General features: G+C 48.2%; 1 protein-coding gene across 4 annotated transcripts in view; it reads right to left on the bottom strand.

Moving 5' to 3' along the window:
* Positions 1 to 1,409: 1,409 nt before the first annotated feature.
* POLD1 (DNA polymerase delta 1, catalytic subunit) overlaps positions 1,410 to 22,800 on the bottom strand; it is a 115,220-nt gene continuing 93,829 nt past the window's right edge. For 3 of the 4 annotated variants that reach the window (XM_033961915.1, XM_033961913.1, XM_033961916.1), the window contains exons 24-28: positions 13,392 to 13,524; positions 12,700 to 12,813; positions 9,957 to 10,009; positions 9,720 to 9,817; positions 1,895 to 1,991 (exon numbers count right to left, since the gene is read on the bottom strand). In XM_033961915.1, the coding sequence (XP_033817806.1) occupies positions 1,895 to 1,991; positions 9,720 to 9,817; positions 9,957 to 10,009; positions 12,700 to 12,813; positions 13,392 to 13,524 (495 nt within the window). Of the gene's footprint in view, positions 1,992 to 9,719; positions 9,818 to 9,956; positions 10,010 to 12,699; positions 12,814 to 13,391; positions 13,525 to 22,800 lie in introns of all 4 variants that reach the window. The other variant, XM_033961914.1, reaches the window with a different exon arrangement.

Below are 22,800 nucleotides of genomic sequence, written 5' to 3'. Positions count from 1 at the left end.
TCACTTTTGTGAATCTGGATTTAGTTCTCTTTGGACAGTCAAAACAAAATCTAGGAGTCGCCTGAATCCACAGACAGACCTGCAGATCACATTCGGCAAGAAAGTTCCACTTTATGACAAAAAAAGTCATTGAATTTTGTGTTCACAATTGGGATTGCATTTGCCCTTTACAAATTTTTTTCTGAATAAATTAGAATCTAATTGCTCAATTTATACTTGCATTTTATACAACGAGTTAAAATCATTTTTTTTAGTTCAAATTTGTTCACCCACAGTATTGTATGTGGTTCAAACAACAGAAATTAGCCTTGCTCATCTTGAAATAATAATAATAATAACTTTATTCTTGTATACCGCATTACCATGGAAGTTCTATGCGGTTAACAGATGAAGAGACTGTACATTTACAGCGAAGTTACAATTTCGTTAATGTTACATTAACATTTTAGACAGTGCATTTTCAGTCAAGTTACATTTACATTTTAGACGATAAATTTACGGAGAAGTTAATGTTTTGCAGGTAGGTTATATATTCGGAGTAGTTATGTTTGCTATAAGTTACATACAGCAGTGTTACAGATAGAAGTGTTACATACGGCGGTAAAGAGTCTGGGGGAGAGTCGAGGTCAGAGGAGGAGGAGAGCGGAACATTCAGAGGAATTTGTCAAAAAGGTAGGTTTTAGTTAACTTCCTGAAAGTTTGATAGGGGGGGGAGTTGGAGATGAGAGTGAAGAGGCATTTGTTCCATTTGCCCGCTTGGAATGCTAGGGATCGGTCGAGGAATTTTTTGTAGAGGCAGCCCTTCGGGGAGGGAAAGGAAAACAGGTAGGTATTTCGAGTACGAGAGGGGCCTGCAATTTCAAGGTGCTCAGATAGGTAAATTGGTGAAGAGCCTGCTAAGGTTTTGAAGCAGAGGCAGGCGAATTTAAAGATGATTCTTGCCTCCACCGGCAGCCAGTGGAGTTTGGTGTAATAGGGGCTGATGTGGTCATATTTTTTGTGGCCGAAAATGAGGTGGACAGCGGACAATGTGATATTACTTCTGTAGGGGGTGCAAACATTAAATAAATGTTTACTAGGGGTGTGGGGTAGAGAAAAGGTTGGGAACCCCCGCACTAGTGCTACAGTAGGTGAATGGTCTGCCTTTTGATAGCAGTCTGCATAAACTCCAACTCCCAGACACATATATTACCTTAAAAGCCCCAGAGCAGGCATGAGAGACTTTACATTTCTCCCTCCCAGCCACACACACTGTCCTGTATTAACAAAACCAGTGCAAGCATAGGAGTCCCCCCCCAAAAAAAAAACCACAGCTCAGACCTATCAGCTGTACCCAGGATACCATCTGTGAGGAAACAGCAGGATCACTTGCAAATGCAAACCCATAAATTAGAAACTCTCACAACACATTGGAAAACGTACAAAACCTTTATTTCAGATACAAATATTACAAAAAACACCGAGATGGGGGAAAGCCACCCACCACACCCAGCAGGATAACAAAACGGGAGATGAAGCTTTGATAAGAAGCTGGCACAGAGATGCTGAAGCCTAGCACCTCAGCGATAAACACTTGAAGAGAGGACCCCGGGGCCACCCCCAGGGCACATATGCCACTTTGCAGTCCTCTCTCCTTTCACCAGTGGTACCGACTGGTCCCCACGCTCTACACATTCTCTCTAACTAGCATGGTGATGATCAGGACTTTGGAGTAGCGTTCCATCATTCCTCTGTGTTGATACACAGTCTGCCAGGCACTGCAAGCAGAGGAACCAGTGCATGACCCTGACGAGACTGATATGTGCCACGAACAGGGCCCCCGAAGGGCAAGGCACATCTTAGGCACAGAAAGTGCAGAGGTCAGTGTGTACAGGATGCATCCGCCATGAAACCATCACCACGCTGGAGCTCCGAAGCGTTGCATAAGCTTCTCCTGGTCTTCTAGATCCTTCTGCACTTTCTTACGCATGTAGAAAATGGGGCAATCCCGGCTGGAGGAAAACAGAAGAAAAACACATTAATGAGCCTCTGGGGAGGATAGAAGCAGGTAACCAGGCCACTTCGAGGGACACAATCTGTAGTTCACCTTCCTGGGAAATCTAGCCAAACACTGGAAGGCACATGGCTGCCCCCTCCCCCCACTGCACTCAGCCATCACCAGCACTTATGGAATCACATCCAACAGCCATTCCTTCTGAGAGCCAAAAACAAAAGACAGATCTCTTTTCAAAAATCCCTACCCAAACTTTGGAATAACTATGAACAAATAGGGTTATAGGAAATTATTAAGTTGTTTTTTCATATATTTATAGTAGTCACACACATACTTTGTGCCATTCACTTCACTTTTTATAAACAGATTCATCATACCATTTTTATCAATTAAATGAGCACTTAAATTTTTAACAACCCCTCAATGGACTAGGAGGAAGGTATATCATACATGATAAACAGATCTCAGTGCATAGGACCTCCCATAACATACGTCATCCCAGGTCCGTATTCTGTTAGATTTCAATAATCATTTATACCAAACCTCTTTCCCTTAATTAACTGGTGTCTTTATTTAAATTATTTTATGTTATGTTGTATTACATTAAAATAATTCTCTCTCTATAGTAAACAGTTCATGATGCTTCTTCCTAATTAATAAATCTAACGTTATTCAATCAATTCATCATTATAACTGTGTCCATCAATTAAAAATCTTTTTTTGTAAACTTTTAATATATATCAGCAACACTTATCTTTTCACAGCAAACTGCTAGTCCAACGTTGGCTTTATTGAGTCATAACTGCCCGACGCTCAATTTTTACGTGAGCGTTTCAGTCACAGACCTTCATCGGGGGAACAAAGGAGAAATTAGGTTCTTACCTGCTAATTTACTTTCTTTTAGCTTCTCCAGACCAGTAGAGGTTAACTTTACGAATGGGTATATATCTAATCATGACCAGCAGGTGGAGACTGAAAACAAAACTTTGGGACAGTATATACTATCCTCCCTTCTCTATTTCCCTCAGTCTGCCGAATAGCCAAGCAGAACCAAGAACTGGAAAACAGGAAGAAAACAATACTCCGAACAGGAGTAACAAATAACATACCCAAATGCTGTTGGAAAATGCAGAGGAGAAATACCCGAAGGAAAATGTCCCCACAGCTCGCCAGCTAAGCCAGCCGAGCCACAGCCGCTGTTCTTTAATTCTCCCCGGCCCTAGAAAAATACTAGAACCCGCAGCAAAAAACAAAAACTGCCCGCGAAAACAGCCCCAACAACAACAACAACAGACAGGGTGGGGACCTCTACTGGTCTGGAGAAGCTAAAAGAAAGTAAATTAGCAGGTAAGAACCTAATTTCTCCTTCTTTAGCACTCTCCAGACCAGTAGAGGTTAACTTTACGAATGGGACGTACCAAAGCAGTCCCTCTCACGGGCGGGACCCCCGAAGGGCCGATACCAGAACACGCTCACCGAACACCGCGTCCCGACGCGCCTGAACATCTACCCGATAATGTCTAACAAATGAATGCAAGGAGGACCAAACCGCAGCCTTACAAATATCCACCGGAGGCACGAGCGACGACTCAGCCCAAGAAGCCGCCTGACCCCGAGTGGAATGAGCCTTGAGAAACTCTGGAACAGGCTGCTGTTTCAGAAGATAAGCGGAAGCAATCGTCTCCTTGATCCAGCGCGCAATAGTAGCCTTAGAAGCGCCAGCTCCCCGACGAGGACCAGCCAGGAGGACAAAGAGATGATCGGACTTCCGGAATTCCTGGGTCCGCTGCACATAAGAGCGAAGGACCCGACCGACATCCAACTTGCGCAGCTGTCGTTGCTCAGAAGAGCCCTCCCGACCACCCAAGACCGGGAGAATCACCGATTGATTGACATGAAAAGGAGAAACAACCTTCGGCAGAAAGGAAGGAACAGGCCGCAAGACGACCCGCTCCCTAGAAAACTCCAAGAAGGAAGCCCTACAAGAGAAAGCCTGCAGCTCAGAAACACGCCTAGCAGAAGTAATGGCCACCAAAAAGACCGCCTTCAAAGTAAGGTCCTTCAAAGAACAGTCGTCCAAGGGCTCGAAAGGCGGGCGCACCAAAACAGAGAGAACCCGATTAAGATCCCAAGAGGGAACCGAGGGCCGTAGGGGAGGCCTAAGCAACTTGGCCGCCCGCAGAAACCGAATCACATCAGGAAGAGCCGATAAACGCTGACCTGACACCAACCCTCGAAAGGCCGACAGGGCCGCAAGATGAACCCGGAGAGAAGACCAAGCCAGGCCTCTATCCAGGCCATCCTGCAAGAACTCTAGAATGTTAGGCAGAGAAGCGCGAAAAGAGGTCACTCCCCGCGCCCGACACCATTCCTCAAAGAGACACCAAACCCGCACATAAGCCCGAGAGGTAGAAAGCCTCCGGGACCCCAAAAGTGTAGAGATCACCTTGTCTGAATATCCCTTCTTGCTAAGGCGACCCCTTTCAAGAGCCATGCCGTAAGACAGAAGGGAGACGGGTCGAACATGGGAATGGGACCCTGCATCAGAAGGTCGTCCGAGAGAGGCAGAGGAAGAGGAACCGCCACCAGGTGCCTCCCCAGATCCGCATACCACGGACGTCGAGGCCAATCCGGAGCCACCAGCACCACCAAACCCGGATGGTGAACAATGCGAAGAAGCACTCTGCCCACCAGCGGCCAAGGAGGGAACACATACAACAGCCCCTCCGTTGGCCAAGGCTGGACCAGAGCATCCAGACCCTCGGCCAGCCCGTCCCTGCGACGACTGAAGAAGCGGGGCACTTTGGCGTTGCCACTCGTGGCCATCAGGTCCATCAGGGGCTGCCCCCAAGCTTGCACTATCAACCGAAACGCTCCGGCGCCGAGAAACCACTCTCCTGGATCCAGGAAGTGACGACTGAGGAAGTCTGCCTGAACATTTTCTACCCCGGCTATATGAGAAGCCGAGAGGTCCAGAAGATGGGACTCCGCCCAACCCATGAGCCGAGCCGCCTCCTGCGCCCCAGGAGTGCTCTTGGTGCCCCCCTGACGATTGACATAAGCCACCGCCGTGGCAATGTCCGACAGGACTCTGACCAACTTGCCCAGCAAAAGGGAGTGGAAAGCTAACAGCGCCAGCCTGACCGCTCTGGTCTCCAACACGTTGATCGACCAGGAGGCCTCCTCCGCGGACCAGGTGCCCCGAGCTGAGTGGCCCATAAACTGAGCCCCCCAACCGAGGAGACTCGCATCCGTAAGGAGCACCGTCCACTGCGGGAGATCCAGACCCACCCCCTGAACCAGGTGAGGGGTCCGGAGCCACCAGCGCAGACTGCAGCGCGCCAAGCCTCGCAGGGGAACCGGAACATCCAAATCTTGCCTCCGGGGAGACCACCTCCGGAGCAGAGCATACTGAAGAGGACGCATGTGGGCCCGCGCCCACCTCACCACGTCCAGGGACGCCGCCATTGACCCCAGGACTTGGAGGAAATCTCGCGCCCGAGAACCCCGGGACGCCAAAAGCAGGCGAATCTGAGATTGCAATTTGCTCACCCGGGCCTCTGGAAGGAAGACCTTCCCCAAGGAGGTGTCGAACATAACCCCAAGGCACTCCAGACGCTGAGCCGGGACCAACCGACTCTTGGAAAGGTTGACCACCCAGCCCAGCGACCGGAGAAACACCACCACCCGAGCCGTAACCCGGGAGCTCTCCTGCAACGACTTTGCCCGAATCAACCAGTCGTCCAGGTAGGGGTGAACCAGGATGCCCACCGACCGCAAGGCTGCCGCGACGACCACCATTACCGTGGTGAGCGTCCGAGGAGCCGTGGCCAGACCAAAGGGAAGCGCACAGAACTGAAAGTGCCGCCCCAAGATCGCAAAGCGAAGGAAGCGCTGATGAAAGGCCCGAATTGGAACCTGCAAGTAGGCCTCCGTCAGATCGAGAGACGTAAGAAACTCCCCCGGCTGAACCGCCAGAAAGACCGACCGCAGCGTTTCCATGCGGAAAGACGGAATCTTGAGAGCTCTGTTGACCCCTTTCAAATCCAGGATGGGCCGAAAGGTCCCCTCCTTTATGGCCACCACAAAATAAATGGAGTACCTGCCGGTGCCCCACTCCGTAGGGGGCACCGGCACCACTGCCTCGAGATCTAGCAAACGCTGAAGGGTCTGACGAAAAACCTGCGTCTTCCATGGAGTCTGACATGGAGAAGCGAGGAAAAGGTCCGGCAGAGAGCGGGTAAACTCCAGAGCGTAACCGTCCCGCACCACCTCAAGGACCCACTGATCGGACGCGATCTCGGCCCATTTGGGGAAAAAAATTGCGCAGCCGGGCCCCCACCGGAACCAAAGGGGGCGCCGGCAAGGAGTCATTGCGCAGGACGGGAAGCGGGGGAACCGGCGGAGGGATTCCCTGCCCCCCGACGGGCCCCCCGAAAGGGCTGCATGCGCTGGAAGAACCGACCCCGGGAAAAACCCTGAGCCGGGAAAGAAGCAGCCCCACGCCCCGGGCGTTACTTGCGAAATTCCCGCAAACGCCCCCGGGCAGCCCCACACCCAGACGCAGGGCGGGCACGGTCCTCAGGCAGACGGGGCACCTTCGAGTCCGTCAGAGTCTGAATCAACTCATCTAATTCCTCTCCAAACAAAAAGACCCCCTAAAGGGAACTTTAGTAAACGTAGCTTTGGACGCAGAATCCGCCGCCCAAGCGCGCAGCCACAAAACACGCCGCGCGGCCACGCCATAGACTTAGCCGAAATCCGCACCAAGTCATAAAGAGCAGCTGAGAGGAACGAGGCAGCCATCGCAATCTTCGCTACCTCCTAATCCACTAGAGACCAGTCATCAGACTCTCGATCCAGGACACGCTCAGCCCACCGAAACACGGCGCGAGCGACTAGCTCCCCACAAATAGCCGCCTGGACCCCAAAGGCAGAAACATCAAAATCATACTTAAGAAGTGTCTCTAACGCACGCTCCTCCGAGACCCTAAGAGCAGAACCGTCCATAACAGGCACGGTATGCCGCTTAGGAAGTGCCGAGACCACCGCGTTCCCCATTGGCGAAATTAAGGTAGCCCCACCTCCCTCCGGGACGGGATACCCAAGAGCCAAGGCGCACACCAAACGAAACTGCGCCCATAGGCCACTGCGCCAACACAAAATCCCGCAAATCCTGACGCACAGGAAAAAAGCGGGAAACAGGACAGACCCCCTGAAGCAGAGGGGCCCCCATACGCGGGGTCTCCGGCGGCGACACTGCAAAAATGCCGCACCAAGGAGACCTGCTACACAGGTCTAAAAGCTCATCCCTCTGAATAAAAAGCGCACCACGGACGCATCTGCTCTGGAAGACGGGAAACCCGCCGCCCCGCTGCCAACAGGCGTCCCCTCTAGAGGATCCTGGAAGCCCGCCAAAGCAGCCAGGTCCTCAACCAGGCCAACACGCTCCTCCGCCCACCAATTCGCAATCCAAGCCCCCCCGCGGGCGCTTGGATGAGGGAGGAGGAAGAGGGGACGCCAAACGAAAAGAGGGAGGCAAAGCCATAGGGGGCGCGGAGGGAAACCCCCCCCGAAACCCCCCAGGCGCACGTGGGACCCCCAAAAGTCCGCACAAAGAAAGAAAATAAATTGGGGGCAAAAAAACCCCTGGGGGTCCCCAGGGACTCCCTGCCCCAGCAGGGGTCCATGCTGAAACCTGCCCCTGTGTTCGCCATACAGGGGGAAGGTCACCTGAGGTTGCAGACAAAATGGAGGGGCCAGACAAAGAAAATGGCGAAGTTCCCGCCAAAAATGCTCCCTCCATGGCCTGTAGCGGCTGAGAAGACTGAACAGTCTCAGCCGCTAAAACAGGCAAGTCGGCATCAGCTGTCAAAAAATCAGCTGAGAGGGAATCCTTCGGGAAATCCCTCCGTGGGCGGTTGTGGAAGACCGGGCTTCCCCACTGCTCCAAGCCGACTCGCGAGGCACCATCGGCGGGGAGCTCTGGGCGCCTGCAGCCGCTGCCGACGGAGCTCCACCACCTCACCGACCCAAACCGCCGAGTTCAGGCCGGCCGCGAGTGCCTCGCGGCTGGACTAAAATTGTGGCCTACTCCCCCGGAGAAGGGCACAATTGCTCCATATGCGACCTAGCTATAAAAAAGTGCTGGTTACATGAAAAAATACAGTAAAATACAGTTTTCTTAAAGGGAAACAACCCTCCAGACCAGCACTACCTCAGGATTTTTTTTTTTTTTTTTACAGAACAGACTCCACAGGCTCTCGAAGCAATATGCCTTGCTTAACTTAGGGGGCAAGGCTTACTGCTGAGGCTCCTCTAAAAAAATGTGGGGAGGTGGAGGAAGTGGGGGGAGGGACCCCGCTCGTGACCCGCCGGGTTTGACACCCCCGAGGTCGGACGAACCCCCAAACAGGGCCCGACCAAGCTCCGTCCGGCCAAAAACAGGGACAATAAACCCCTAAACAAATTCCAACAGCCCTACCAAGAGAGATGGGTACAGATCACTCAACACCTGCTGGAGACTGAAAGAAGACTGAGGGAAATAGAGAAGGGAGGATAGTATATACTGTCCCAAAGTTTTGTTTTCAGTCTCCACCTGCTGGTCATGATTAGATATATACCCATTCGTAAAGTTAACCTCTACTGGTCTGGAGAGTGCTAAAGAATATATGGTTGCTGCAATTCATATGAATAAAGAAGTCTCTCTCCTCAAGGCTTCTTTGTTCATATGAATTGCAGCAACCATATATTTGTTCTCCCGATGAAGGTCTTTGACTGAAACGCTCACGTAAAAATTGAGCGTCGGGCAGTTATGACTCAATAAAGCCAACGTTGGACTAGCAGTTTGCTGTGAAAACATAAGTGTTGCTGATATATATTAAAAGTTTACAAAAAAAGATTTTTAATTGATGGACACAGTTATAATGATGAATTGATTGAATAACGTTAGATTTATTAATTAGGAAGAAGCATCATGAACTGTTTACTATAGAGAGAGAATTATTTTAATGTAATACAACATAATATAAAATAAAATAAATTAAATAAAGACACCAACTAATTAATTAAGGGGAGGGAAGAAGGTTTGGTATAAATGATTATTGAAATCTAACAGAATATGGACCTGGGATAACTTATGTTATGGGAGGTCCTATGCACTGAGATCTGTTTATCATGTATGATATACCTTCCTCCTAGTCCATTGAGGAGTTGTTAATTAATTTAAGTGCTCATTTAATTGATAAAAATGGTATGATGAATCTGTTTATAAAAAGTGAAGTGAATGGCACAAAGTATGTGTGTGATTCCTTCTGAGAGCGCCAGCGTCTGCACACAGGTTAACAAACATTGTAAAACACCAGACGGAGCGCGAGATAACTGCCAGGGCAATCCAGCCACCATAAAGTACTCAGGGCTGTCAGCGGGTCTCTCAGCTCCCATGGACTTTAGCACTCAGCGACCACTGCTCATCCTTTCCCAGAGCCTGTCCCGCGCACCACCTGTTCCCCTCCCCAAGGGGAATCGTGAGACACCCTCCCACCCCTCGCTTGTCCATCTCCTTCCATGCAGGGGAGAGAAGGTAGACATAAGGACCTGGGTGTCACCTGTCAGCAACAGATCTGATCGAGCTCCCCAGGGAGCCAGAGATAAGGGAAACCAATCAGAAAGAGTGGCAATGGAAGCTTTATATGTACACACATGCCAGCCTTTTATACCACCATACCTGGTACATAGGACATCTTCATGTAAGCTGCCCTGGCAACGTTGACACTGTGTCCAGAGACGGGAGAACTTCTCTTCCAGCAAACCCAGGTGCGAAATCTGGCAGAGAAAAGCAGGGAGAGGGCTGAAGAGATTACTAAAGGCCCACCCGCAACAGTCCCTACGTGAGCCCTGGGGAAGGAAACCGAGATCCACCACTGGACATGGGAAGAGATGCAGAAAATCCGAAAGGACTCACCTCTTTCTGGAACAGCTCCGACTCCTTCTGCTTGCAATAATTACAGAGAGCACCTGTTGGTCACACAGAGAAGAGACATTAGGAGATGGGGCACAATGCACATCACTGTATTTGATTTTATATTTCAAGTTTGTGTGTGAAAAGCAGGCAACACAGATGAGGAAGATACGGCGGTGGTGATCCATGTGGGGACAAACAATGTGAGCAACAGAAACTACAGCAGGGAAGGACTGAAGGACCAGTTCCGGATGCTAGGAGGGAAGCTGACGACCAGAATGCCGAGGGTAGCGTTTTCAGAGATCCTGTTGGTACCCAGGGCGGACAAGAAGAGGCAGATGGAGCTGCAAGCAGTCAATGCATGGATGAGGCGCTGGTGTGACGAAGAAGGATTCCACTTCGTGCACAACTGGATGATGTTCTGGGGGAAGAGCAAGCTATTCAGGAAAGATGGACTCCACCTCAGCGGAGACAGAATGAGGCTACTTTGCAACAATATAAAGAGAGAAATTGAGAAGTTTTTAAACCAGGAAGAAGGGGAAAGCAGACAGTCGACCGAGAGTTGATGGTTCGGGAACTGGTATACCCAGAGGATACCATACAGGAAGATAGCGGGGAAGACTCACTCATAGGCAAGACAGAAATCCTGACGGATCGAAAGGGACACAAGAGGGAAGGAAATGCAAGAAATAACAGGCCACAAACTCAAATGTTATGTACACGAACGCAAGAAGCCTAAGGAACAAGATTGGGGAATTGGAAGCTATGGCACAAAAAGATAACCTTGACATCATCGGCATCACGGAAACATGGTGGAATGAGGAAAATGTCTGGGACACTGTGCTACCGGGATACAAGTTATACCGCAGAGACAGAGTGGGTCAAAAAGGTGGCTCTATATATCAAAGAGGGAATTGAGTCTACTAGAGAGAACACGACAGAAACAAAAAATAAGGTAGAGTCTCTATGGGTCAAAATTCTGGGAACAAATGGAACAGAAACGAAGGTTGGCATCTACTACCGACCCCCAGGGCAGTCCAAAGAAATTGACGGAGAAATGACGGACGAGATTAAAAACAACTGCAAGGGAGGCAATGCAGTTATCATGGGTGACTTCAATTATCTGGGGATAGACTGGAACCTAGGCACCTCCAGCTGCAGTAGGGAGACCAAGTTTCTGGATGCTGTAGGCTATTGCTTGATGGAACAACTTGTCAAGGAAAATATGAGAGGAAATGCAATTCTGGACTTAATTCTAAATGGACTATGAGGACCGGCGCAAGGTGTAGAAGTAGACGGGACTCTGGGAAGCAGTGATCACAATATGATCCACTTCAACCTAGACACAGGGGCAAAACATCGATCCAGAACAACGGCCACGCACTGAACGTCCGAAAAGGGAATTACAAAGGGATGAGACTCATGGTGGGGAAGAAGATTAAGAAGAGGATAAGCACTGTAAAAACGCTAGAGCAAGCATGGTCCCTTTTAAAGAACACAGTCACCGAGACGCAAAATCTATATATATCGCGTATCAACAAGGGATCCAAGAGGAAAAAAAACAAGGAACTGGCGTGGCTCACTGTAGCGGTGATCAGAGACAAGAAGACTTTGTTTAAAGAATGGAAAAGGTCAAAAACAGATGAAAACTGGAAAAAGCACAAAACATCAAAGCAAGTGCCATAAGGCGGTAAGAGGGGCCAAAAGAGACTACGAGGAAAAAATAGCCAAGGAGGCAAAAAACTTCTTTAGATATATTAAGGGGAAACGACCCGCAAAGGAAGCGGTGGGGCCGTTGGATGACCATGGAATAAAGGGAATGCTAAAGGAGGACAAAGTCATCGCCAACAAACTGAACACATTTTTTGTGTCTGTATTTGCCGAAGAGGATATACACAACATACTGGAAGCCGACAGGCTATATGCAGGAAACAAAGAGAGAAAACTGAAGAGTTATGCAGGCAGATTGATAGGCTTAAAAATGATAAATCCCCAGGGATTCGAGACAAAATTAGACAAGTTCCTGATGAACCAGGACGTACGCAGGTAAGGCTAGTCTCAGTTAGGGCACTGGTGTTTGACCTAAGGGCCGCGCATGAGCAGACTGCTGGGCAAGATGGACCACTGGTCTGACCCAGTGGCGGCGATTCTTATGTTCTTATGACCAAGGGCCAGTGCAGAGCCAAAGAAGTTTTGTGGAAAATTTTTAACACAGTGATTAGCATAAAACACTTGGCAAAGTATGCAACCGGTCCTCACCGATCCTTGGTCATTTCTGCTGTTTTTGCCTGATAAGTAAGTGGCACACCAGGCGAACAGATGTAAACAGCATTCCTAGCAGCTGTGAATTTTACATCAGGGCTTTGGGTGCCCATCTTGGCACCCATTTTCCAGTCCCTGTGACATCACTAATCAGAGTCTGGATTAACTTCCTCCGTCCAGTGTCTTCTTTCCTACTTTTAGTAGACTGGGGGCAGAGAGGAAAAAGACAGCTGTTGGAGTTTTGTAAGATAAGAAAACCTAGTTACAGCAGGAAGGGAGAACCCGATTCACCTCCAGGTTAACTCTTTCCCTTGCAGTGTAAGCCTGGAGCCACAAAACAAATTGAAGCTCACAACGGTCGAAAGACAAGCTGGAGATGAGACCTAAAGATCTCGATAATCCCAAGTCACAAGAGCCTCTCTCTCATCCCAAGACTGCAGCAAAAAGAGCAGCATACGGGACTGTTTCTCCCTCACACACTCACCATTGTCACTCAGAACAGCTTTGCAGTTGATGCAAGTAGTTCGCTTCTTAGCAAAAGCCATCAGACCTCCGACCTTGGAAGTCAGCACGGTCTTACAGCGAGTGTGCTCCCCTTCTGCAAGAAAGCAACACATCAGCGTAAGAAAAAGAGGAGAACCGGGACACCCAACAGTGTGAGGAGAAGAGGAGAACCGGGGCACCCATCAGTGTGAGGAGAAGAACCGGGATACCCATTAGTATGAGGAGTAGAACCGGGATACCCATCAGTGTGAGGAGAAGAACCGGGATACCCATCAGTGTGAGGAGAAGAACCGGGATACCCATCAGTGTGAGGAGAAGAACCAGGATACCCATCAGTGTGAAGAGAATAACCAGGATACCCATCAGTGTGAGGAGAAGAGGAGAACCAGGACATCCATCGGTGTGAGGAGGAGAACCAGGACACCCATCAGTATGAAGAAGAGAACCAGGATACCCATCAGTATGAAGAAGAGAACCAGGATACCCATCAGTGTGAAGAGAAGAGGAGAACCAGGACTAGTTCATCCTGCTTGTCTATGGAGAATGGGGGGGTGAACTGGAAAAGTCATCAGAGTGAGCAGAGAAAGGGAACAGAGCACCCATCAGTATTAGGACAGAGAGCAGAAGCAGACTGAAAGAAGAGCGGCTGAAGGATGACAATATTGCACTCACTCAGCAGAACAGTTTCCGCTTTGGCATCCCCCAAGATTGGCTCGAAGATTCGAAGGAGAGGTTTGGCCAGTTGCTGCTCCAGGTAATACTGCGTGTCAATGGGGATATTATTCTCCAGCACATAGATGGGATCCTGAGGGAAAAAAACCTAATTCAGTCACAGCTTTCAGGTCTCTCTGTCCCATCTCTTTTTGCATCTTGCCCCTCACAACAGCAAGCATTAGGTGATCAAAGCAAGTCCCTGGCAGACCCTTACAACAAGAACAGCCGTGAGTTAGGGATGCTCTGAACCCAACAGCCTGGTGACTGCAAATTTATTCCTCTGACTGAAATGATGCAAGACAGAAGGGCTGGTAAATCTCACTGCTCCCTTAACCATCAAAGAAGGCTCGGCGTCATCCTTAGCATGGTTACAATCTCCGAGAGACTCTTCTAATATTAAGGAACCTTTTTGTGTTGGTAAATTTCTGAAGATTTGGAGACCATTAGCAGATTTTTGTAATGATTAATAACATTTTCCCATAATAAGAGATTTGTTAAGTGGGGATGTGGGTGGGTATTATTTTATTTACCTCACAATATGTATGAATTAATTAATGCATTTTGAAGTATTAGGTTAGATTTTCTGAAATAGGAATGGAGGGCTTGGGGGGGGGGCTTTTTATTTTATTTATATTTGTCATATATATTAAATGATTTACATATTATCTAAAACATTATAAAAATATGAATATAAATATGATATATTGTACTTAAAATATTCATGAAGGAAAATCAAGTGTGTGTTTATAAGATTATATGTATTTTTCTGATACACTTGTTATAATATGAAAAAATGAATAAAGAATTAATAATAACAGAGGGTTTAGGCTTCTAACTTTGAGGTGCTAGACTCCTGAACTGGCCTCCTAAAATTTTCTAGGTCTCGGGTCTCTAAATTACGCTCCTAGTTCCACTAGACTCAGAAACCTGAAAAATAGCCTCAACAAGGTTGGATTTATGCATGGGAAAAGAAATGTTAAGCGCTTAGCTATTAAACTAGGCTCCTAAGACTAGGCAGATGAAGGGCTAAGCCTAAATTTAGACTGATTTTCAGCTGAAAACTTAGGATCCTATGTCTGGCTGAGAATAAAAGCCTAATTTTAGGAGTTCAGCTTTGTTGGAGTACATCCCAAATACTATTTTTTTGGGGGTGGCAGGGGTGTGCGATGTATTATGAGCCCTACCTGTGACTGGAGGATTCACTGAGATACCCTAGAGCAGGGGTGTCCAATGTCGGTCCTCGAGGGCCGCAATCCAGTCGGGTTTTCAGGATTTCCCCCAATGAATATGCAGGAGATCTATTTGCAGGCACTGCTTTCAATGCATATTCATTGGGGAAATCCTGAAAACCCGACTGGATTGCGGCCCTCGAGGACCGACATTGGACACCCCTGCCCTAGAGCCACTGTCTGTGATCAATCACTTTTGTTACTGCTAACCCTGAAAATTTAAATCTTTCTTTCTTCACACCACATGGCTCCAACACCAGCGTAATCTTTCCACATACACTGTCGGAATTCCTAAACCAAACACTGCCCCTCTTCTCTGAGCTAGTGTCACCTGCAGGGAGGATGGGAATGCACTGGAGGACAGAGCGGTCCCACAAACAGCAGCAGTGATGGGAAGATGCAGTCAACAGTTAAGCCCGAGACTTAAACTGGTATGTGCATTTGCAGACACAGAACAGACTGCGCAGCAAGGAGGGAGGGGGGCGTTTTGGAACAGTTCTGGATGTACTTGGCTGATCTCAGTTGACAGGATTCTGTGGTCAGGGACACCTGCCACTGTGGCCTCACCACGGTGCTTAGATCTGACAGCCAGAAACCACGGAGCCTGCTATTTTTGAAGCTCTGACAAAGCCCTCAGAGACTTCTTCCCCTCTTCACTCTCTCTGTCCTGTGCACACCTCACTGAGATCAGGTCATTTAGCAAATGCTGTGACCCTGCTCACTGTACCACGGCCATCCGGTTTCATGTGAGGGGCCACACTACGATGCCCTCTCATTCCCAGAGGCCAGGGAGAGAGTTTGAAAAATAACAGCTACTTAGTACACACAAAATGCTTTAAAAAAATTTACTTTTGAAAATCTCAACCCCAGGACTCAGCCTCAGTTAACTGCCTTCAACCCCAGGGATGCCTCCGCTCACACGGGTTAAAGCAGGGACTGCATGGCAGTCAACTACAAATAGAGACAGTCACCTCTGCACGAATAACAGCAAATCCAATAGAAAAGAGCAAAGTGAGCCTGGTCTTCAAACCCCACTTTAATAGCAATAAATAAGAAGAACAGTGCATAAAACAGTCCTGTCAATCATAAGAACAACTTGCGAATCATGGACTTGACACGGTCTATGTTTCAGCTAAATCGCCTGCATCAGGAGTCCCAAAAGGTAAGCATCAAACCAACAATGAAAATCAAATCCTTGAGGAAACAAGGTTAAGGAAACCGCAAAACACAGAGCTCTTCGGAACCTGGAAGGATTACTGTGTTTTGCGGTTTCCTTAGAATCGTCAGTGAGGACATGAAGTCTGCCAATCAAGTGGAGCAGGCTTCGTCCAAGGCAAGACAAATCATGGGCTGCATATGAAGGGGTTTCGTCAGTCGTAAGGCGGAAGTCATTATGCCATTGTATAGATCCATGGTGAGGCCCCACCTGGAATACTGTGTGCAATTCTGGAGGCCGCATTATTGCAAGGATTTGCTGAGACTGGAGTCGGTGCAAAGAATGGCCACCCGGATGGTCTCGGGACTCAAGGATCTATCATACGAAAAACGGCTTGACAAATTACAGCTATACTCGCTCGAGGAGCGCAGAGAGAGGGGGGACATGATCGAGACATTCAAGTATCTTACGGGCCGCATCGAGGCGGAGGAAGATATCTTCTTTTTCAAGGGTCCCACGACAACAAGAGGGCATCCGTTGAAAATCAGGGGCGGGAAACTACGAGGTGACACCAGGAAATTCTTTTTCACTGAAAGAGTGGTTGATCGCTGGAATAGTCTTCCACTACAGGTGATTGAGGCCAGCTGGAATAGTCTTCCACTACAGGTGATTGAGGCCAGCAGCGTGCCTGATTTTAAGGCCAAATGGGATCGGCACATGGGATCTATTCACAGGGCAAAGGTAGGGGAGGGACATTAAGGTGGGCAGACTAGATGGGCCGTGGGCCCTTATCTGCCATCTATTTCTATGTTTCTATGTTTCTATAAGACTAGCCTTACTGGGTCAGACCAATCATCAAGCCAATCCAGGTCCCTAGTACCTGGTCAAAACCCAAGCAGTAGCAAAATTCCATTCAGAATCTCAAAGAATAAAAAGATTCCACAATCCCAGAGAATAAAGACTAGCAACATTCCATGTCTTTCTCAATAACAGACTATGGACTTTTCCTCTAGGAATTTGTCCAAACCTTTCTTAAAACCAGCTACGCTATCTGCTCTTAACCTTATATCCTCAAGGAGTTGATTTTCATTGTTGGTTTGTTGCATACTTTTTGGAACTCCTGATGCAGGCGATTTAGCTGAAACACGGACCATGTCGAGTCCATGATTCGCAAGACGTTCTTATGATTGACTGGACTGTTTTATGAATGGTTCTTATTCTATTAAAGTGGGGTTTGAAGACCAGCCTCACTCTGCTCTTTTCTATTGTACTTTTAGTCAAAACAGGAGACCTATGTGAAGTGTTTTATACCCATGTCATTTAAGTAAGGAGAAATTAGGTTCTTACCTGTTAATTTTCTTTCTTTTAAACCTTCCAGACCAGTACGTCGTCAGCTTATTGATGGAGTAATATCTCATCATGACCAGCAGGTGGAGACTGAGACAAAACTTTGGAATAGTACATAATAGGTGACTCTCCCTAACTCCTTCAGTCTGCCGAATAGCCAACCATGAGAATAATCTTTTTATTATTGAGAAAAACAATGCACATCACATCAAAATGAACAAATACAACCAATCCCATCCCCTCTCCACCCCTCCCTGCCCCACAACAACAGAATGCAATATACATCTACAGAATGAAAGGAAGCATACAAGTTACATGTTCAAAAGACAACGCCGTACCCGTGGAGTCAAAGAATTCCAAAAGACACTCCAAGTTCTCTTAAAGTATCACCCCTGTAAAGAGGTCAGATCTTGGATCTGGGTCTGCTCCAGTTTAAGCAAAGTGACCATTTGAATGCTCCATTCAGTAAGATAAGGCTCCCACTAAGCCAGTTAAGCAAGATGACTTTTTCCCCATATGTAAGGCTTTCCACAGAAATCTGTGAAACCCTTTTGGTACGGGAGTCTGCAACGAATACAGATGAAATAACAGAAGAGCATCCAACTTAATGCCACAGGTCCATAGAGACGGTATATAAGCATGAAGAGTCTTTCAAAAAGCCAAGACAAAGGGGCAAAGCTAAAACATATGTCCCAAAGAGGCAAGTAAAATTGCGAGCCATGGAATCGAGGGTAAAATACTCACGTGGATTAAAAACTGGCTGGCAGATAGGAACCAGAGAGTGGAAGTAAATGTACAATACTCGGACTAGAAAAGCGTCACCAGTGGAGTGCCGCAGGGTTCGGTGCTTGGGCCTGTGCTCTTCAACATATTTATAAACGATCTGGAAATTGGCATGATGAGTGAGGTGATTAAATTTGCAGACAATACTAAGTTATTCAGAGTAGTGAAAATGCAGGAGGATTGCAAAGATCTGCAACGTGACATAAACACGCTCGAGAAATGGGCCGCAACATGGCAAATGAGGTTCAATGTAGAGAGTTGCGCGGGGACAGAAATCCCACCCGTCCCCACCCGTCCCCGCCAAAGTCCCACCCGTCCCCACCCGTCCCCGCCAAAGTCCCACCCGTCCCCACCCGTCCCCGTGAGGAATCCCTCCGTCCCCACCCGTCCCCGCGAGGAATCCCCTCCGTCCCCACCCGTCCCCGCGAGGAATCCCCTCCGTCCCCGCCCGTCCATATAAACTTCAGAAATAGTTATTTCATTTAATTATGCTACTGAATTAAAGGCTCTGGTAGAAACCCATTTACAAATAAGCAAAAAGACTTTATTAATTTGAAAATATTAATTGGGAAGAATACATACTTTGCAAATGGGTTTCTACCAGAGCCTCTAATGTTTATAAATTTTTATCAACACAACTAATATACTACTTTATCCTGAAGCAAAATAAAAAAAAAGAAATATAATTCTTTTCCTACCTTTGTTGTCTGGTTTCTGCTTTCCTCATGTTCTCATTCAATTCCTTCCATCCACTGTCTCTCTTCCTTCTGCATCTTCCATTTGCTCTGTTACTGTGCCTCTCCCTTTCTTCCCCCTTCCAAATTGGTCTGGCACCCATCTTCTTCTCTCTGCTCCCCCATAGTCTGGCATCTGTCTTCTTCCCTGCCAGTGTCTTCTCCCTACTCTCTCTTCCCCATTTCCTTTCAGCGTCCTTCTCCCCCCCATCTTCCCCATGTCCTGTCAGCGTCCTTCTCCCCCCTCTGTCTTCCACATGTGCTTTCAGTGTCCTTCTCCCCCCTCTGCTTCCCCATGTCCTTTCAGCGTCCTTCTCCCTCTCTGTCTTCCCCATGGCCTTTCAGCGTCCTTCTCCACCCCCCCCCCCGTCTTCCCCATGTCCTTTCAGCATCCTTCTCCACCCCTTTGTCTTCCCCATGTGCTTTCAGCATCCTTCTCCCCCCTCTGTCTTCCACAAGTGCTTTCAGAGTCCTTCTCCCCCCCCCCCGCCCTTCCCATGGCCTTTCAGCGTCCTTCTCCACCCCTTTGTCTTCCCCATGTCCTTTCAGCGTCCTTCTCCACCCCTTTGTCTTCCCCATGTGCTTTCAGCATCCTTCTCCCCCCTCTGTCTTCCACAAGTGCTTTCAGAGTCCTTCCCCCCCCCGCCCTTCTCATGGCCTTTCAGCGTCCTTCTCCACCCCTTTGTATTCCCCATGTGCTTTCAGAGTCCTTCCCCCCCTCCTTCCGTCTTCCCCATGGCCTTTCAGCGTCCTTCTCCCCACTCCTTCTCTACCGCCCCGGGTGCAGTACAGCCGGCCAGGTCCCCTTACTTTTGTGGCACTTCCCCGACCGACTGACAACAGCCCCGGTCCGACAAACCTCCCTGCCCTTAACTGCGAATCTAAATTACCTTATTACAGCTGCTGTAAGAAGATAATTTAGATTCGCGGCTACAGGGCAGGGAGGATTGTCGGACCGGGGCTGTTGTCGGTCGGTCGGGGAAGTGCCACAAAAGTAAGGGGACCTGGCCGGCTGTGCTGCAACCGGGGCGGGGCGGGGCGGGGTGTGGCGGGGCGGACCGCCCCCTCCCTTGGTAGCCACTCGAACCGCGAGGCTACTCTCCTCCTTACCAGCACTGCCTGCAGCACAGAGCCAAACGGAAGTCTTCCCGACGTCAGCGCTGACGTCGGAGGGAGGGAGGGCTTTGTTTAAGCCCTCCCTCCCCTCCGACGTCGGCGCTGACGTCGGGAAGACTTCCGTTGGCTCTGTGCTGCAACCAGAGAAGGTAGGGAGAAGAGCCGCGCGACTGAGTACATCCAGCTTTGTTTAAGCCCTCCCTCCCCTCCGACGTCAGCGCTGACGTCGGGAAGACTTCCGTTCGGCTCTGTGCTGCAAGCAGAGAAGGTAGGGAGAAGAGCCGCGCGACTGAGTACATCCAGCCCCGCAGGAACCCCGCGACCCTCGGGGGCGTCCCCACGGGATCCCCGCGACCCTAGGGGGCGTCCCCACGGGATCCCCGCGACCCTAGGGGGCGTCCCCACGGGATCCCAGTGGCCCAAAGGGGGAACCCGCGGGATGCCCGCGGGTCCCGCGGGATTCCCGTCGTCCCCGTTCCCGTGCAGCTCTCTAGTTCAATGTCGATACGTGTAAGGTGATGCATGTCGGTAACAAAAATCTTATACACGAATACAGGATGTCCGTGGTGGTACTTGGAGAGACCCCCCAGGAAAGAGACTTGGGAGTACTGGTCAACAAGTCGATGAAGCCGTCTGCACAATGCATAGTGGCGGCGAAAAGGGCGAACAGAATGCTAGGAATGATTAAAGAAGGGATCACGAAAAGATTGGAGAAGGTTATAATGCCGCTCTACTGGGCCATGGTACTCCCTCACCTGGAATACTGCGTCCAGCATTGGTCGCCGTACATGAAAGGGTCCAGAGAATAGCGACTAAAATGGTTAAGGGGCTGGAGGAGTTGCCGTACAGCGAAAGATTACAGAATCTGGGCCTCTTCTCCCTTGAGAGGAGACATGATAGAAACATTCAAGATAATGAAGGGAATAGACTTAGTAGACAAAGACAGGTTGTTCACCCTCTCCAAGGTAGGAAGAACGAGAGGGCACTCTCTAAAGTTAAAAGGGGATAAATTCCATACAAACGTAAGGAAGTTCTTCTTCACCCAGAGAATGGTGGAAAACTGAACACTTTTCCAGAGGCTGTTACAGGGGAAAACACCCTCCAGGAATTCAAGACAAAGTTAGACAAGTTCCTGCTGAACCGGAACGTACGCAGGTAGGGCTGGTCTCAGTTAGTGCACTGGTCTTTGACCTAGGGGCCGCCGCGAGAGCGGACTGCTGGGCACAATGGACCACTGGTCTGACCCAGCAGTGACAATTCTTATGTTCACACTTGGGACAAGCATCATCAGTGGACATGCCCATATACAAAGCCCGTTTAGGCGAGATGTAGAGACGGAGCGCAAATTTGTAATGTTGTTCCCAATGCAGTACATTATCAGAGAAGGTAGAATAGGCCAACACGAATATTTTGTAGTTCTGATGGGACAAGTTGATATGCAGATCTACAGTCCAGGCCTCAGCGTACTTAGGGTAATAAAGTTCAGTGGTAGAATCCTGGAGATAACGATGATGAAACCGCAATGGAACTTGGAGCTGCACCCTCAAGGTGTAGCAAGTGGCCAATTCATCTTGGACATCCTCGGTCAAGTCCTCCCACGGGAGGCTTTGAACATGTTAAAGTTGAAGATAAGAAAATAGGTCGCTCTGAGTCAGGGAGTACTCCTCCCGAAGACTACCAAAAGACTTCAGTTTGCCTTCCTCAGTAAGCACATGAAACAATTAATATATGCCTTTAGCTTTCCAGCGATGAAACATAGACTCTGCCTTACCCGACAAGAAAGCTGGATTCCCACAGATAGCAAGATACGGGGTTACCCGTGATGAGAAGCCTTGCCTCCTGTAAAGCCAGTGCCATGTGGAAACCGCCGCAGGCAAAATACCAGAACTCCAAAGTATAGGAGGCAGAAAGAGTCCCATCACATGCAAGTAACAACTAAAATGCCAAGGGCCCATCAAGGACAATTCAACAGAGGTAATGGTAAAGTCCTGTGCATTCCTATACCAATCAGTAATATGCCTCATTGTACAAGCCACAGTCAGATATCTAACATTCATGAGACCCAACCCCTCATAATGCCTAGGAGTTTGTATAATTTGAATGGGAAGATGTGCAAAAAAAACAACTATAAACAGAAAAACAAGACTCCGAACAGGAGTAACAACTAATATACATGACTGCTGTTGGAAAATGCAAAGGAGAGACCCCTGCAGCAAAACGTCCCCACAGCTCGTCAGCCGAGCCACAGCATCTGCTCTTTGATCTCCCCAGCCCTAGAAAAATACTAGAACCCATAGACAAGCAAACAATGCACGCGCAACACCCGCAAGAACAACACAACCACAAACAGGGTGGGACACTGTACCGGTATTTATGCGTCTTTATAAACCAGATTGATAACTGGCTTTGAATATTATTATTTAAAAGCCAAATTTCAGCGAATAAACTTTTATTAATATTAACAGGGGTTGCCATTCAGCAGATTACAGGGAATTGGAAAGATTATACTAAACTGAATTATACTTTTTGGTGGAATTCAGTGTGTCATATTTATAAAATGGAAAGGGTATTTGCTCTACAACAAGGCAATTATAATAAGTTTAAAAAGATTTGGGGGCCATTGACGATTTATTCTGATGATCAGACATCTTAAACACCTAAATATTGGACAAGATAAGGGGGGGGTGGGATTATGAAGGATAATAATTGATAATTGTTATTTATTAGTATATGGGTGGGAGGGGTGGGCTTCTTATATAATTATTTATTTGGAATGTTACAAATAAGAATGTCAACTGATTAATTAAGATATTTATGAATGATTGTTATACACTTGTAATTTTTGAAAATGAATAAAGATTTTTTTTTTAAAAAAAGAATATTATCCACATAACGTAGAAGTATGAAGTTAAGATTATTTAAACAGAGATATTTGGATATTTTTTTTTCATATTCTTTATTCATTTTCATATTTTACATCAAGTGCACAAAGTTTTAAATTA

Source organism: Geotrypetes seraphini, chromosome 10 (genome assembly GCF_902459505.1).
Source record: "Geotrypetes seraphini chromosome 10, aGeoSer1.1, whole genome shotgun sequence".
Classification (NCBI taxonomy): domain Eukaryota; kingdom Metazoa; phylum Chordata; class Amphibia; order Gymnophiona; family Dermophiidae; genus Geotrypetes; species Geotrypetes seraphini.
This window is presented reverse-complemented; position numbering and strand designations above follow the sequence as displayed.